A 19,136-nucleotide genomic window follows, 5' to 3' on the forward strand; every position below is an offset into this window, starting at 1 on the left:
CAATGTATTCCTTCTGAGACAAATACAACACATGCTGATTTCTGTCCCGAAGTATCCGCATACCCAAAATGTGATTTGCATCACCCAAATCCTTCATATCAAAGGTTTGACGCAGCCTCTGCTTCAAGGCATCCATCTCCTTACGAGATTTCCCGGCAATCAACATATCATCAACATACAAGATGAGGATCAATAGACTGCCATCCAAAGCTTTCTTGGTGTAGAAGCAGTGATCTATGTCACTTCTCCTGAATTTCTGTGATTTCATGAATGTATCAAATTTATGATACCATTCTCTTGGTTCCTGTTTGAGCCCATAAAGACTCTTTTTCAGCTTGCATACAAGCTTCTCCTTTCCACTCACTGCATAACCCTCTGGCTGCTGCATATATATCTCCTCATGGAGATCACCGTGAAGAAAAGCAGTCTTCACATCCATCTGAATCAAGTCCAGATCATCATGCGCAACCAAAGCCAACACAGCTCTAAGTGTGGTCATTTTGACCACTGGAGAGAAGATCTCATCAAAGTCCACACCCTAATTCCTGATTCTCCCACACAACTGGTATCAGAGCTTTGGTCACCAGGTTCTCCTCCCTCTTCTGCTCTGCTGGCTGCCCCCCCCTTTGTGCTGGTCGCCTGCTCTTGGGCCTTTTGATTCCTGGTCGCCCTGCTCCTTGCAGCACAAAAGGGGCTGGCCAACCAGCTGCCCCAGCCAGCATACGTGGCTGCCCACGCAGCCCAATAAGGGCTACCACGAAGGCGATTGCAGCTGGGAGCGATGGCGTAAAGATACGCAAGCGAAGTCGTCAGGCGAGTGTGGTAACAAACACGTGAAGGAGTCGGCTGGCCACCTAGGCGAGTGGCGAAGGAAGCAGCCGTAAGCGTGGAAGGTCGCAGGCTGGGCGTGAACGAAGGCAGCAAAGCGAGCGAAGATTCGTAGCGTAAGGCAGCTGGCGAATACGTCAACAACTCGCAACTCGCGTTACTTGTAGGCACATGAAGGCATCCAGAGTGTTCACGATGCTTTCCCCTGGCCACATATACATCAAATACATGAAAGCACCTTGATTTACAGGCACATTGAGTGCTTGTAAGGCATCAACACATTATCCACAGCATCAAATGCGATTGCCTGCATGCAAATCAACCAAATCGGCACGAAAGCCCCTTGATTTGCACTGCAATTTGTTGCAATTTTGCCCAAATGTGCGATTTTTCACATCATACAGCATGTATGAGTGCTTAATTGCACAATTACATCAAAAGCCCCAAATTTCGACATCCAATTTCCTGCAAATTGATCCTAATTTGACCAATTTCCTGCAAATTTATCCTGATTGTGACCAATGTCACCCAATTTTGCCAATTTTGCTCAAAAATTGAGCAATTGGGCACATGTACCTGCTCAATTGTTGATTGTACTTGCTCAATTGCAAATCCCAAAAAAAAAATTTGAGGAAAATACCTTGTAATTTTTTGATTTTTCTCTGTCTGCAGGCTGAATTTGAGAGGCAATTCTGATTTGAGTGCTGATTCGTGTGGATAATTAGCTGCTGCTGCTGCTGTAGAGGACACGTGGCTGTTGAGTCGCCTCTTTGCTGGCTGACTGCAGAGCGTGGCCTTACAGGAGGCGCCTGGCTGCAGCAGAGCATCTGCGCTGGCTGCAGCTGGGCTGGTTTATCAACTTCTGCAGGCAAGTCGACTTCGCTACAGGCTACTGTGCTGTACCCGACTGCCCTGTTGTACTCACCGTATGTGTTGGATAAGGTGATAGTAGGGACCTTGGCGAGGCGTGAGGCGCCGGTTCGCCTGAGTTCGCACAGCCGGCGCCTTGTTCGCCTTCTACACCAGTAGCCAGTGGACGACTTGATTAGTAGCCTTCGCCTGTGTTGCTTTCGCCTAGCGCATCTACGCCCAGCGCTACAAGCTTGTCGACTACTCGGGTGACGCCTAGCGTTTGTTCGCTCCACGCTTCGACTTCTTGGCTTATCCGCATGCGTGTGATTCAACGCCCGCCACCAAGATAGAACTCCACGCTTCAGTTTCGCCTGGCTGCTGTGCGCTTCGTTCACGCCCACAAAGTTGTGAAGAGGAAGATAGAGAAGAACTACGTGCCTGATTGCTGCCTGTTGCGCTGCCTTGCTGCGCCTGACTCCTTCCTACCATCAAGGAGAAGAGGAAGGGAGGGATCACTAAGGGCTTTGATACCAGTTGATGGGGAGAATTAGGGTTAAGAGTTATGTGGGAGACATACACAGAGAAGAACGAGAGAGAGAGAGTTGTGGGGATAAGTCAACTCACCAAGTATGAGTGTGTGACTCCCCTATCACACATGTATATTGCACTAGTACACATTGTGCACTTAGTACATTAAAAGTACTAAGTGTACTATGTACTATAACTTATGGGCTTGTACACACTATAAGGGTGGGCATAACGCCTTTACCCCAACAGTGCCTTTGTGTACATGCCCGGAAACGCCTGGAGGATTGGCTTTCCACTGGGTCTGGTATCGCATATACTTGCCTGGAAACGCCTGGTCTTATATGGTTTCATGAACGGAATTGCTCATGCCAATGCTGCATTGCATATCATCTTTATGTGCTTGCCAGCAAATGAAATTGCATGCTGTTTTCATGCCTGCATGACCTATGTGTAGTTCCGGGCTAGGGGACGCCGCGCGTGCGTGTGAAACTGTCTACTGACATGGTTGTGTGGCATGTGAACAGGTGGTAAGTATTACCCAATCTAGGCTCAAATAGCCCTTAGGACTTAGCCAATATTTATAAGTGAGTGCGTTCCCACTTCATTAAAGTTTGGGCGTCCAAAAGTCACGTATAAATTATGACCGCTTCCAAGTTCACACTCACTGAAGTCCCGAGGCAGACAAGACTCAATGTCCAGGACCTGATCCTCCCTTTTTACTCATAAATGGGCATCTCCCCATATCCCTTCACCTGATTGGGCCCCAATTCACTTACTTATTAAAAGAAAATTCGTGTTTTCTCTTCATGAAGATTTTTGGAGGCTGAAAACTCTGTTTTTCCACCATTTTTCTCCATTTCCAAGCTCTCCATAGCCATACCCAACTTGCTAGGGTGTTTTCCAAGCTTCCAAGAGTGTTTCCAAGTGCTAATCACTCTTCTACTCACTCCCAATGACTGAAATTCAACAAAACAGCTCTCATTTTTGCTGTAATTTTTGGTCTTTTTGCTGAAAATCCTAATTTCAGCCTTCCTTTCTCAAGTTGAATCATAGGGGAAGCTTTCTCTTCATCCTCTTGAAGACTTTTGTCGCAAAGGATTGCAGCAAATCGAAGATATCAACACTTCTAAAGCTTCCAACGCGAAGGCTTCCGCTTGCAACAACTTCTATGAAGACTGGTAAGCTAATTGGACAATGTGTTGTCATTACTTATTCAGTAGAAGGGCAGGACTCCTTGTTTAGCCGCCCTGTGTAGTATTTCTCTTGTCCCATGTGCTCTTGAAGATATTGCTACCTTGCTTGGTAGAACATAGAGCCAATGGTAGAGAATATGGGCACTAAAGTCGGGCCGGGCATCAAGGCAGCTCCTTGGTGATCTACATCGACATACCATTGTTTTCTAAATGCTGAATTTCATATGCATTGGCATGGAGGATTTGGCAATGGATGCCCGTGAAGCTATGTATTGAATTTCTCCAATAGTAATACAATTTACTCAAGGGAGGGGTCGGCCGTTCCGGCTCATTGTGTGTCTCTTGTCAATTCAGCAATTTACTTCTTGTATATGAGCAAGTGTCCTTCAAATCTTAGTGTATTTAAGTGTATTGATTAGCATTGTGTTCTACCAAGTTACAACAGGCAGTACCCAAACATTTGAAACTGGTTCCTTATGGACGTATTTTTACAGTCACCACAGACCACCAAGCTCTCAAGTGGCTCCCGACGATGCCAAGTGCCCAGTGGAGTGATCAACACACTAGACAGGGTCAGCTCTTCTACCAGTTTGGAGGAATGATCAAGTACATTCTTGGTCAGCATAACCCAATAGCAGATGTTCTTAGTCGAAAGACCGACATCCAGAGAGAGAGAGAGAGAGAGAGAGAGAGAGAGAGAGAGAGAGATTTATTAACGTCTTCGAGAGAGAGAGATTTATTAACGTCTTCCAAAAGACCGAACTCGGCCTATGAGACAAATCACTGTACCTGTGTGGAGTATCCTCTGTTATCCCAACAAAATGAAAAAGTACTGAACTAAAAAAAATGCTGAATCTGGGTGTGCAATAAGTACAATGAGTGGGGGGGAGGGGATGGAGCTTTACTACTAGGAGAATGCAAAGCTACAATCATGATATGCAACCTAGCTAGCTCCATCCTGTACCATACTGGGGGTATAAAATGGTATACATCAATGAAGGGGGTGTCCACAGCTCCCTGAAGAACATGCCTGGGTCTGCTCTGAAGCGAGCCAGTCGCTCTGCACCCTCTCTGTGAAACTGAGCTCTGATCTCTGTCGTCTCTCTCTGGTATAGGCGTGGTGTCCGAAAGCCAGGTGTCCTTTGTAGCCAAATTGGCCTGATCTGCACTTGAGAGGAACAGAGTATTGAGACAGGACCTATGGCAGCTCTATACACGAGAGACATGGATATCGCCTACACAGCCTCTTCCACCGAAGATGCTATACTACAGAGATCACTTCATGAGTTTCAGTGATGATGGATTCATAGAGAGGCCTAGATACATGGAGGGCTTTTTACCACACGGCTCCCGAGAGTAGCTATTGGTCAGCTTAGAGTCTCATCACATCGATTGGAGATCGAGACTAGCAGAGCAGCACGGATCCCCCGAGAGGAGAGGGTATGCAGATTGTGCAGAGAGGAGGTGGAGAGTGAGGAGCATTATGTATGTAGATGCAGAGCATATACAACCATTAGAGAGAGATATCCTATTTTATTCAGAGAGCCACATTCCCTACGCCAAATCTTTGAGGCAGTAGACCAACGCATACTAGGGAGATTCATTCTAGACATACAGCGTCACAGAGAGACATCGTTACAGGCTCCGACAGCTCCAGAGGGGGGACGACAGACACAGATCACTACATTTTTTCAGAGATCCATCCCACTTCCATCCCCTACACAGCTGGGAATTACTCTCCAGAGAGCAGAGACACTCAGAGCTCGTAGGAGACAGAGGACACCTGGCTTTCGGACACCACGCCTATACCAGAGAGAGAGATGACAGAGATCAGAGCTCAATTTCACAAAGAGGGTGCGGAGCGACTGGCCTCACTTCAGAGCAGACACAGGCATGTTCTTCAGGGAGCTGTGGACACCCCCTTCATTGATGTATACCATTTTATACCCCCAGTATGGTACATGATGGAGCTAGCTAGGTTGCATATCATGATTGTATACTCCATGCATATAGCTTTGCATTCTCCTAGTAGTAGAGCTCCATCCCCTCCCCCACTCATTGTACTTATTGCACACCCAGCTTCAGCTTTTTAGTTCAGTACTTTTTCATTTTGTTGGGATGACAGAGGATACCCCACACAGATACACTGATTTGTCTCATAGGCCGAGTTTGGTCTTTTGGAAGACGTTAATAAAATCTTTCTTTCTTTCTTTCTCAATACGCTTCTTGCATTCCTCTATGGTGTGCCCTGTTTTCTGCAATAATTACAACGCTTTGTTTTTGTAATAATTACAACGCTTTGTTTTTTCAGGCTTGTCCTCTTTCTTGGGAGGATCCGATGCGCTAGGTTTAGGCCCAGATCGGTTCCCACGAAAGGGAGCAGTCATTGCTGACTCAGTAGACATCATGTTGTTCCTGTTGGAACGGGATTGCTCTTCATTGAGCAAGAGTCACAAGGTTGTCAAAAGTGACCGCATTGGCAGTCAATAACCGCAAAGTGGTGCCAAATGTCTGATAAGAGTTGGGCAAATTACACAAGACTATTTGAACAAGATAGCCATATGTCAAGACCTCATCATTGTTAATGAGCTGCTCTCGAAGGTCTTTTACATGCGTAAGGTACTGATCGATAGAGTCATCTTCAAGCATGTGGTCAGTCTCAAGCTTGCCCCAAAGGTAAGCTACACGAGCCTCATTGCGACATGAATAACTCCGCCAAGGTATCCCAAGCACCCTTAGCTGTGGTGCAAGAACGAATATGCAGAATGATGTGCCAGCGGCACGAGAGAGCAATCAACGTATGGGCCTGAGCATCCCTAGCATCCCAAGTACGCTGCTGTTGGGTAGGAGGACGACGAGAAGGTTGACCTGCAGGAGGTTGAGCGGGAATCACTTCACCTTCCGCTGGAGCAGGTGCGAGAGGACACTCCTCAATGCCATCCACATATAGCCATACATTCTTGGCAACCAATACATGACGCATCATATAAGCCCACAAAGGGTAGTTATCCCCATTGAGCTTGTCTTCTTGAGACAACATGCCAAAGAGGTCATTGTTACTGTTGGCCATGACAACACAACAAATCTGTCACACAGGTCACCACAAGAGTAGGCAATGCCCAACAAAATTGTACGAATGCGGGAGAGAAGTAGCAAGATAATCAATGGATTGAAAGGGATTTCCTTCACCACAAGAAATACATATGCATGTCCCAAATTTGCGAGTGTAGTGCATGATAATGCAAATCTGTCAAAATGTCAACAATGGCATACATATACTGTAGCAAACCACAAATGTATACATGTGTCGTGAAAAACACGATCAGCTGACACCTGGAAGAGCTTTTGTTGGAAATCCCCAATGTTGCATACATATGTCCGCAAATCTCGGCAAAATCAGAGGTAAATGGGTCGAATGCTGCGAAAATGGGCTCAATGTAGAAAAGCCCCAATTTTTGGGCAGCCAATTAGGCCGAATCAATGATTTTGGGAAGAGGGAAAAAATAGCAGAAGAAATCAAAACCACGTGCAGCTGTATTCACCTACAAATGTGCCAAATCTGCTAGAATCCCCAAATTTTTGATACATGTATGCACCAAATTTGTAAATCTGTAAACCTGTATGGGCTGAAATTTTTGAAAAATTTCAAATGCCCCAAATTTTGCAGTGTGCAGGTAGGTGCAGATTTGTACGCTGCTAGCTTTGTGGATGCTCGCCAGGTATAGTCGGGCCGTGTTATGTAGGGCAGCAAGGCAGCACGGCGCAAGGCAGGGCGGCGCAAGGCAACAACTGGGCGGTACAAGGTAGGGCGGCGCAGGGCATCAGCTGGGCGGCGTAGGGTAGCAGCTCTCAACTTTGCAAACAGCCTGCAGTTCAACTTTCAAGGCAGAGGCAGTTGTACTTACGTGCGTAGAAGGAAAAAAAGGCATTAAATGCGTGTCTAATGCGTGCAATAGGCTGACAAAAAGCTGAAGGGCAGTAGGGAAAACCCTAATCCTAACCAATAGGCTCTGATACCAATGTTGGGTATGGGAGTAGTTTGCTTGCACATAGACACACACACAAGCTCGAATAGCAAACGTGAGAGAGAGAGATGAGCTGTTGGAAAAACGTACTTGATAATAATAATGAAAGTACTAAAAGCCTAGGGCTAAGTGCCCAACACACAAAAGTGTGTTCACATGGGGAAAAAACCTGTGTCCAGCCAGAGGGAAAAATGGCCCGTAAGCTGGGTTCACACCTGAACTAGCCAGGAGTGGCCGGGTGGACATGACCAACACGAATGAGAGCTTGGCTATTTATAGGGGGAAGAGAAACATTTGTAATCCAGCCGGTTTTTCCTTTCAGCCCAGAAAACTTTGTCCAAAAAGTCATCTTTTGTTTCCAAATTGTGCCCAAAAGATGTCCCATATATGGGTGTATGTTTTGGGCACTTCGGGAGCCCATTGGGCTGCAAAATCGGCTCTAAATTTGCCCCTAGAACTCCCCTAAAACGTTGCCAAATCCGGGGACAATGATGAGGTTATCCATGTCCATTGTCCACATCTGTGACATGACATCCCCTCCTTACAAACTTGATGACAGGTTTGAAACTTATCATCCTTCCTCCACTTGACTACTGACTTTGACTTTGATAGCTTGAACACCTTGCCACTTCTCAGATTCCACTCCAAGTCTAGTTGAAGAACTATGCATCTGTTCCACTTTGTCTCCATGCTTGCCATCCCTTTGCCTTAACACAGCTATGGTCTTCTGCCGAGAATGATCATGCCTGTTGCTTTGCCTCGAGAATTGATATGAGAGTTAACTGTTTCCTCCTTTAAGCATACACTCCGAGAGAATGCTTTCCTCCAGCTTTGCGTGTTGCAGATAATGCTACCTTTGTTGTATTTTGCTATGGATTTTGTGCACCTTCTTAGGAGAGCTTAGAGTGCTGAGCTTGAATGCTCTAATACCAATGTTGCATGCGCGGAAGCCTTACTTACTTGATCCTCAGCCCTAAGCCTGATAAAGAACAAGGAGGCAAACTTTAATGATGATTAGACAGAGGGAGACAAGCTATTTGTTCAATGTATTCTATGGTACAAAAAGCTGATGATGTATGTACAACTTCTGAGGCCTTTGTCTTGACCAAAAGGTTGACTGTAGACCTTCTACTGACTGCCTATGATATGATCCCAAAGAGTAATCCAGTCAGTTTTGCCTTTTCAGCCCACAAAACATTGTCCAAAAAGTCATCTTTTGTGTCCAGTTTGTGCCCAAAAGGTATCCTTGTCCATGGCTGTGTACGTGACAGTTCTGTACCATTTCAAATTGTATGTAAGAAACACTTTTCTACACAACTATGGCCTAGCTGATCCTTTTGAGGGTATGAGGGCGGGATGACCTGGATCAGGCAGCGGGAGGGCTAGGAGCTGGTCACCGAGCAATGGATGGGCAAACTGGTAGTGGGTAGGGCTGCTTGTGCTGGCAGGGTGGCAAGGAGCGAGGCACTCAAGGCTGGAAGAAAACAACAAAATCTGAAAAGAGGAGGGTGGGGCTGAATCGTGTTTTAGGGTGGGAGGAGGTGGGTAGGCGAGATGGTGGGGGTGAAAGAGAGGGAAGGCAAGAAGTGGGAGACAGGGTAAGCTGTTTGCCTCTAAATCAGATGTAATCATCATGCATCTAACAAGATAGGTCTATTGATAACCACGAAAGGTGCACACGAAGTTGATATTTTCTGTTTTGTGCCAGATATTACTCAAGGGAAGACACAGAGGATGGGGTGAAGTATATCAGTGGAACCATTCTTGATGAAAGGCCTATACGTGTGGATTTTGACTGGGGATTTCAAGAAGGGCGCCAATGGGGCCGGGGCAGAAGTGGTGGGCAGGCAAGTATTCAAATTCATGCCCATTAAGAATTTTGGAGAGCAATGCTTGGCTTGAAAGTTGCTGCTGTGAGGTGAGTTTCCGCAGGTGCTTTGACAATGCTTTGATCATCAATCCTGGTTTTGCAGGTCCGTGATGAGTATCGAACAGATTATGATCCTGATATCCTTTTAGTTTGCTGGTATTTGTGGCTATTGGATAACTAGATGCTGGCAAATACTTTTTGAATCGCTTTCTCCTTGACCATCAGCTCACGAAGAGGAGGATATGGAAAGCTTGTGCAGCGTGAATTGGAATCTCGCAGGCAGCTGGTTGACTATACAGGAGGATTAGGATCCTACTACAACACATGTAAGCAGGGTTAATTTCTCCAGCAGTCGGTCCTATGCTTTGAGTTGCATAATATGTTTTAAGGAAGCAAGAGAAATTAATTTTCTGTAACTGATTGCATCAGCCCAACTTCTTTGCTTTTGATGCTCAGCTTAAGGGTCAGTGGGGTGGATATAGTAGAATTGCCAGCGGTGTGCAAATGCAAGCACTGCTCTAAAATGGTTAAGTGCACATGATCTATTTTTGGATGTTCCTGTGGGAGAGGCCATGCCAAATTGCATAGTTGATGCGTAAGTAGTATTAATTGATGAAAAAGATAGGACAACAATCTGCATTTCCATGTCCCATTTACAATTGTCACATTGTGTATGAGGTATGTACTATGTCGTAATGACACTTGGGATTCGGTTGACTTACCCTATGGCAAGAAGGCTAATGGTGCAAAGTGGTTTTCAAAATCAAAAGAAAGTCTCATGGTGTCATTTTGATAGGTACAAAGCAAGACTTGTGGCAAAGGGTTATGCGCAGTAGAAGGCTCCTAGAGCTTAGTACAAGAAGATGCATGCATACTTGATTGCTCATAGGTTTCAAAACAGTTTGATTGAGAGTATCCTCTATGTTCGGAAGGATGGAGAAGATTTGATGATATTCATCGTATATGTGGATGAGATGTTGCTCACATGTCCTAATGAAGATCAAATTTCATGTTTCAAAGCTAAATTATATGTGTCGTTTGAGATGAAAGATCTGGCTCCATTGCATTATTACTTGAGCATTCATATTTTTCAATGCGATGATGACATTATTTTGTTGCAATCCAAGTACATTCGGGGGTTGCTAAAGAGGTTCAATCTTGAAGATTGCAAGCCTGTCGTAACGCCTGTGGAGGCGGGTGCTAGGCTCAACGATTGATTTCGATTAGCGTGTATTAGAGACTTAAACCCATGTACAAACGGCTTCTTCTTTAGACCTAATCTACCATATATTACTAACATGAAATATATACAATGCTGAATAGAGATACTCAATGGTAGCACTACTCTTAAGTTCGTTATGACGGGATGATGACTGATTGATCAATGGTGAATATGACTAAGGTCTAAACTCCTATTTATAGTGTCTAATGTTGGTGAGTTGGCTACCAAGTCTATCAACCCTAATAATAATGTCCAACTAAGTGTGTTCACACAATAACCCAATAACTTTGTCCACGTTGGATTGCTCAATTGGATGCTTGGATAATATATAATGATCTAGTACAATTGTCCTTACGAACACATGACTCCAACCATGTACTCGACCTCTGAGCTGGCCAATGGGTATAAGCATGTCCGCGCACACTCGAAAGGGCGTGCACATGACATGAAATTTATCTATGCAATACGAGATTAGACATTGAGTATGGAGTCTTAGGGTTGAGTAGATTTATGCATAGCCGAAGTACTAAGCTTTAGCAGGCTGTTAAGCGTGTTTCCCGCTACTATTAGGGTACCTAGTCTCTTGGATTGCTTTATGCCAGGGGGTTGATGTTCAACTACATGCTTTTAGTGATACCGATTGGACTGGTTGTTATGACACCAAGGTGTCCATGAGTGGGAATTGCGAGAATTGCTTTCTTTTAGGTAATTCTTGTCAGAATATGCAGCGGAGATGATGACCAGATCTGGGAACACAAGAGCAAAATGCAGTGCAGAAAATCACAGCACAAGAGAGAGAGATAGAGCCGTGTAACTCTGCTCTATATACACAAGAAGATCTCGGGGTTGATACAAAATGGAATGGAGGGCTGGGGGCCTATTTATATGGCCCCATATACCAGTCGGCTTGTGCTACAGGCAGCCGACTGGTCCTAAATATCCATGACCAGCAAAAGCCTCCAGTCGGCCAGCTAAACTGAGTTGGCCAGAACAGAAATGTGGTTGGGTACATGAAGGTTCAGTCGGCCAGCATAAAGGCCCTCCTGCCAACACACGGAAGCCACCCAAGCCATAGAAAGATGGGAAAAAATAGGGGAATAATACGGAGAGTGGGGAAAAATGAGAAAACACCTCATAAGGGCGGGCACACCCACAACAAAGGCCCTGGTGTATAAAAATAGACAGGAGATGACTTCTAACACCCCCTCTCAGCTCCTGACTGTGAAACCAACCACAGGGAGCTGGGGTGCCGCCTGAGCAAATCTTGAGATAGCACTTCGTGAAGCGGTCCACCGTACTGTCCTCCGTCGAACAGAACTCTAGCAAGATGTCATCAGCAACGATCTGTTCACGAACAAAGTGCCTGTGGATGACCATGGGTTCCTCCAGTGGAAGCCCAAACCTGCAATGCAACCTCTGCATCCTCACCACCTCACAAGCAGCATCACAAACAGCCCAGTACTCTGCATCTGTCCTCGACAATGCAAAAGATGGCTGTCTCTTACTGCTCCGTACTGCTTCTGGGCCTGAAGTAGATCTCCTCGTGTCCGGATCTCCTCCCCAAACTGAGTCACTCAAACCGTGGAGTCGGACTCCATCCAACAATCCCCCTCCTGTGTACAAGAGTCCATGATCCTTCGCATGCCGCAGAAACCACAGGAAACGCAATCTTGCCTCCCAAAGAGTCATCCGCAACCATGAGCTCAACTGCCTCATCAGGAAGCTCCCGTCCAATCTGGTGTCCATCAACCAGATCAATGAACCATACTGCTTCTGAGTCAAAAAGGCATCACACTGCTCACAAGGATCAACACCTGTTATGGTGCAAAAACAAGTCCTGGAAACCTGATGAAGACCATGCCAGGCCTTCTGAAACCTGTCAACCACCCCCTCTGAATCTGGAACCACAAAGTCTGGAGAAACCACCTCCTTCTGCAAGTAATCACCTGCCACTTGCCTGGCTTTCCGAAAGGTCCCTGTGGAAAGAACATCCTTATCGACTGGAGGTTCTTTGTCCTGAATACGACGAGACATCAGAGCATAAGTGACCTGTTCAGTTTCCTGTGATGACTGACGAACACAAGAACCACCAACATTAGTACTGGAGAGTTCCTGCCAACTGCTGCCATCTACTGGCAAGCTATCCACCATCTGGTCCCGGAAAGCCTGCACCTGCAGCGTATCCACACTTAAGTGGCCATTACCAGACTGCCACTCATCACAAACCTGAGGACCTGGGAGAGAGAGTGCTGAAAGCTTGTAAACTCCATTCTCCACTCCGCCTTCCCAAACCACTTGGCCTGTTGCTTTTGAAGGGAGAGAGTTAGGGTTTCATGTGGGAGACATACACAGAGAAGAAGGGAGAGAGAGAGAGAGACATGTGGAGATAAGTCAACTCACAGTATGAGTGTGTGACTCTAAAAGTACTAAGTGTACTATGTACTATAAAACACATGGGCTTGTACACACTATAAGGGTGGGCATAATGCCTTTACCCCAACAACCTCCCACTTAAAGGCAAAGTGCCCTTAAAAAAAGGAAAAGAAAAAAAAACAGCATGTACATGATAATATACAAGGCCATATCAAGGCTGAAACTGGCCTCATCCAATGCCCATCAAGTGTCTGCAATGAGCAAACCGCTCTCGAGGCAAACTCTTTGTCAACAAATTAGCCGGGTTGTCATCCGTATGAATCTTGACAAGTTGAATTTGCTTGTTCTCTATCACCTCTCTCATGAAGTGATACTTCACATTCACATGCTTCGCCTTTGCATGAAAGACTCTTTGCCAACTGGATGGCACTCTGACTGTCACAATGCAACAATGGAATATCCCCTGTACAACCCAAATCAACCACTAACCGAGATAGCCATAATGCCTCCTTGCAAGCCTCTGTGGCTGCAATATACTCGGCCTCTGTAGTAGATAAGGCAGTGCACTTCTGCATCCTGGATATCCATGACACAGCACCTCCTATGAATGTAAACACATAACCGGTAGTAGACTTCCGGTTATCTGGATGACCGGCATAATCCGAATCCGTGTAACCATGCACTAATGCATCCTGTTTGCCAAAGCATATGCACATATCCTGTGTGCCCTTTAGGTATCTCATGACACCTTTCACTGCTTCCCAATGCTTCTTGACAGGGTTAGCCATGTATCTAGAAACTACTCCCACTGCAAATGCAATGTCTGGCCTAGTAGCAACCATGGCATACATGAGACTGCCACAAGCTGAAGCATACGGAATCTTGGCCATATCAGCCCTGCCACTATCTGACTGTGGGCTGTCCATAGCACTGAGTTTCACATATGGAGGCAAAGGAGTACTAGTCTTCTTCCCCCCATCCATATTGAACCTCAGCAAAACTTTGCCAATGTATTCCTTCTGAGACAAATACAACACATGCTGATTTCTGTCCCGAAGTATCCGCATACCCAAAATGTGATTTGCATCACCCAAATCCTTCATATCAAAGGTCTGATGCAGCCTCTTCTTCAAGGCATCCATCTCTTTTCAAGATTTCCCGGCAATCAACATATCATCAACATACAAGATGAGGATCAATAGACTGCCATCCAAAGCTTTCTTGGTGTATAAGCAGTGATCTATGTCACTCCTCCTGAAATCCTGGGATTTCGAATGTATCAAATTTAAAATAACATTCCCTAAGTGCCTGTTTGAGCCCATAAAGACTCTTTTTCAGCTTGCATACAAGCTTCTTCTTTCCATTTACTGCATAACCCTCTGCTACAGAGTGCTCCTGGCATCACCTGGCAGCCCTCCCAAGCCTCAGAAAAATGGGAAAAAATAGGGGAAAAATACGGAGTGTGGGGAAAAATGGGAAAACACCTCATAAGGACGGGCACACCCACAACAAAGGCCCTGGTGTATAAATCTAGACAGGAGATGACTTCTAACACCCCCTCTCAGCTCCTGGCTGTGTGACCAACCACAGGGAGCTGGGGTGCCGCCTGAGCAAATCCTGAGAGCGACTTCGTGAAGAGGTCCACCGTACTGTCCTCCGTCGAACAGAACTCCAGCAAGATGTCATCAGCAACAATCTGTTCACGAACAAAGTGCCTCTGGATGACCAAGGGTTCCTCCAGTGGAAGCCCAAACCTGCAATGTAACCTCCTCCTGCTGCTCCGTAGAACTGCTCCTGGGCCTGAAGTAGATCCCCTCGTGTCCGGATCTCCTCCCCAAACTGAGTCACTCCATCCGCGGAGTCGGACTCCATCCAACAATCCCCCTCCTGTGTAAAAGAGTCTCTGATCCTTCGCATGTCGCAGAAACCACAGGAAACGCGATCCTGCCTCCCAAAGAGACATCTGCAACCAAGAGCTCAACTGCCTCATCAAGAAGCTCCCGTCCAATCCGGTGTCCATCAACCAGATCAATGAACCACACAGCTTCTGAGTCACCGAGATATCACACTGCTCACAAGGATCAACACCTGTTACGGTGCACAAACAAGTCCTGGAAGCCTGATGAAACCTGTCAACCACCCCCTCTGAATCCGGAACCACAAAGCCTGGAGAAACCACCTCCTTCTGCAAGTAAGCACCTGTCACCTGCCTGGCTTTCCGAAAGGTCCCCGTGGAAAGAACATCCTCAACTACTGGAAGTTCTATGTCCCGAACACGACGAGACATCAGAGCATAAGTGACCTGTTCAGCTTCCTCTGACTCACGAACACAAGAACTACCAACCTCAGTACTGGAAAGTTCCTGCCAACTGCTGCCATCTACTGGTACGCTATCCACCATCTGGTCTCGGAAAGCCCGCACCTGCAGCGTATCCACACCTGAGTAGCTATTACCACACTGCCACTCATCACAATCTTGAGGACCTGGGAGAGAGAGTGCTGAAAGCCTGTAAACTCCATTCTCCACTCCACCTTCCCAAACCACTTGGCCTGTTGCTTTGTCCCGGAGAGCAACAAAATGCTCATCAAACTCCACCCGTACGCCAGTCTTGCAAACCCGATGCACTGACAACAGATGAAAACCAAGTGCCGGAACATACAACACCTGGGAGGAATGCTTCCCCCCTCTGCCCCATCGGGAACTATCTCCATCCTGCCCTCACTGTGAACTGGGATAGTGGACGTATCCCCAGTAAGAATATGACCAGAACACCTGCAGAGATCCTGTAAACCGGAACGGGAAGGAGTCATGTGCCTGGAAGCACCACTATCGAGAATCCACTCCCGTGTATCCGTTGCGGAGAGTCCTCCAATCTCCTCCCTGCCTGAAGAAAATGAAGCATCTGTGTCCATCACCTCCAGGTGCACAAAAGCCGGAGTCTTCATGATTGCTGAGGAGTCTTCACCCTTCTCGGTCGTCGCTTGGGACACTGCCTCCAGTAGTGGCCTTTCTCGCCACAATCATTACAGGTCCTCTCTGCCTTTAGTTTCTCGCGGTCAGCGTCGGACATCTTCTCAGAAGACTTCTCCGATGAAGCCTTCCCCTTGCCCGAGTTACGGCCTTTCGACCGTTGGCCAGTAAAGGCCTCCGAACCTCCACCCTGAGGAGGGTTCGTAAATCGTTCCTCCTGGTCCAAGACCATGGGCACAAGCTCCTCCCACGTGATGGTGCTGAGCCTGCCACTGGTAATCAACGACGAGTAGAATGCTGAGTACGAAGAGGGCAAATGTGACAGCAACGTGATGGCCATGTCCTCTGACGATATCTCCTTCCCAGCCTGGAGAACTTCTTGCTGAAGAGCCTGCAGCTTGTTAATATGCTCCCGCATCGTCGACGACTTTGCAGGGCTCATAACCCGCATCTGTACTTCCAAGGAAATCCTCTTCATGGGCGATACCCTGTTGTAAAGTGAGGCCAAATGCTGCCATATACCTCTGGCTAGCGTCATGTGCTTGACATGATTGATTACCTGTGGTGTGCAGTTGAGGAAAATAAATGAACGGACCCTGGCGTTGACACGATCCCACATCTGTGTCTGGGCCTCCCGGTCCTTTCGGGTTGACGGTAACTCCCCTTCCTCTACTTCCGGCCGTGGAACACCAACAACGACGAAATCGGCGAGATCGTAGGACTCCAGAACGGATTCCATCATCACCTTCCATATGCCGTAGTTGCTCCCGTCCAACTGACGGACCACCGGGAACGTGGGGAGTGTCGGGATCTTCACATGTCTCTCGGCCATCTCAAACAGATCTGCCATTGCGGGGATGTACTCTGAAAAGGGTGGGTGGGTGGGAACAAAGAAGAACTGATACCTGCAAGTGGCTGTCCAGCAAATCAGCCCGCCTTCCTCTTGCTTCTCCTCTTCCCGAACAGTCCAGAACAGTCCACCAATCAGCCACAAAACAGCCCCCCTCTTGCTCACACAAATCCCAAGACCTATCTAGAGCCTAGGGCTCTGATACCATGTCAAAATATGCAGCGGAGATGATGACCAAATCTGGGAACACAAGAGCAAAAACGCAGGCAGAAAAAACAGCACAAAAAGAGAGAGATGTAGGCGTGTAACTCTGCTCTGATATACACAAGAAGATCCCGAATATGATACAAATAAGGCATGGGGGCTGAGGAGCTATATATACTCCCCTAGAGGGCAGTCGGCCAGCATCAGGAAAGCCCACGACTGAGAAAAATGTCCACGACTGCTTAAAATAGCAGTCGGCCAGCTACAGATGCCTCCGCCTAGACAGAACAAGTCGGCCAGCACTCTGACAGCCCACGACTGATGTAGATCCAGTCGGCCAGCTACAGAGTGCTCCTGGCATCACCTGGCAGCCCTCCCAAGCCTCAGAAAAATGGAAAAAAATAGGGGAAAAATACGGAGTGTGGGGAAAAATGGGAAAACACCTCGTAAGGGCGGGCACACCCACAACAAAGGCCCTGGTGTATAAATCTAGACAGGAGATGACTTCTAACACATGGAGCATAAGCTGTGAGCCATCTGAAAACACAAGCCTCACATCACCTCTGCCAAGAATTTGGCATGCATGGTTGTCACCTAAATAAACTACTCTTTCATTGCCAGCAGTATACCTGACAAACAAGTCTCTGCAACCTGTGACATGAAAGGAGGCACCTGAATCAATGATCCACGAGTGCATACCATGACCATCTCCTGCAAGGAGTGAATGGACATCAAGTGAAGACGTGAATAGGACTTCATCCTCACTGTCACCTGCATGTGACAGATTGACTTCTTCAATCTTGACTCCACTTTTGCCCTTGGGCTTTGCATCTTTGGCTTCATCTTTGTCTTTGTCTTTTCCTTTGCCCTTTTCCTTTTGATCATTCTTCCATTTGTAGCATTGCTTTTTGAAATGTCCCTTCTTGCCACAATAATGACATTCCAAGTCCTTTTTGGAGTGGGACTTGCTCCTTCCCCGTTCTTGGCTTTTACCCCTTTGCTGGGATCTCCCACGTGCATTCATTGCATTGGACTTTCCAACAAAGTTGTTCTTCCTGTTCATCTCCTCTTGAAGGAGAGCACCCTCCACATCTGCATATGACAGCATAGCATTTGAATTGCTAGTGGCTGTCTTGAATGTGTCCCAACTCTCTGGCAAAGTGCATAAGAGAAAGGTGGCTTTGAACTCATCGTCCATTGCCAACTTTTGATTGATGAACTGATTGACAACACCATTAAACTCATTTAGATGGGCTGTCATAGAACGAGAAGTCACTTTGGGCTTTGTCGATTTGCTTCGCGACGATTATATTGAAAAAGACCGTAGCCGCGGCGTCTATTTCACCCATGCCACATTCCCCAAGCTGTCTTCTCTTCACGTATGCTGAAAAGTAAAGTGTCTGACACAGACAACATGATAGCGGATCTTGCTAGCTCATCCATATCGTCCCATTCTTCAGCAGTAAGAGAAGCGGGCATTACACCCCTTTCTTTGATGGGCTTGTGCTGCTTCTTCTGGAGCAACACATTATAGCACTGGGTTTGCCAAATGTCATAATTATGTGAGCCTTCAAGCTTCTTGATGTGAAGCAATGAAGAGCTCTCACCTGTGGTTGCCATAGCAATATGCAACCTTTGACACAGTCAATGCCTGACTCCCTGCAAGATGTGCAAACACTGCACCAAAAGCACACAAAGTGCTCACAGTTGTTCTCCCAAAAATTATCTCCCACTGCGGAAGCACAAATGCAACTCTCCTCCCACTGAATGTGATAAAATCACCAAAATCTGGTTGCTGCAGATTTATGACAGCACCTTAGATGTGCTCTGTTCCCCTTCCAAAGTACTGTACAACAGTACTAAGTGCTCACCAATGATGTACCAAATCTGTACCGGCAAGTACAGCAGCTGAAAATGAACCTTTTCCTCACTCAAATCAATGTACAGCCATGCCAAAACTTGTACAAAGTTGTACCAAATCTGTACCAGCAAGTACAGCAGCAATAAATGCTCTCCTGGCTGTCCAAATGAGTGAAAATCAGACCTTGACAGTCCCCACTACTGCATACAACAGTCCCGGACAGAAATTGGGCAAAAGCCCCTTGATTGCAAGTGGATTTCTGAGGGTTCAAGGCGTAAAAGTCTTCCGTGCTGCTTTGTCAAGCTCAACAAGCACAAAATCTTGAAAAGCCCCTTGATTCAAGATCAATTTCTGATCAT

At 46.7% G+C, this 19,136-nt stretch overlaps 1 protein-coding gene across 1 annotated transcript in view; it reads left to right on the plus strand.

Moving 5' to 3' along the window:
• The window catches only part of CBP20 (CAP-binding protein 20), a 63,618-nt gene that overhangs the window by 36,283 nt on the left and 8,199 nt on the right, over positions 1-19,136 (plus strand). Inside the window, exons 3-5 of the mRNA XM_086795186.1 lie at positions 9,135-9,273; positions 9,400-9,433; positions 9,527-9,622. Of these exons, the coding sequence (XP_086651312.1) occupies positions 9,135-9,273; positions 9,400-9,433; positions 9,527-9,622 (269 nt within the window). The remainder of the gene's footprint in view (positions 1-9,134; positions 9,274-9,399; positions 9,434-9,526; positions 9,623-19,136) is intronic.

This window comes from Cibotium barometz, chromosome 1, assembly GCF_041138505.1.
Source record: "Cibotium barometz isolate CiBa-2024 chromosome 1, ASM4113850v1, whole genome shotgun sequence".
Lineage (NCBI taxonomy): Eukaryota > Viridiplantae > Streptophyta > Polypodiopsida > Cyatheales > Cibotiaceae > Cibotium > Cibotium barometz.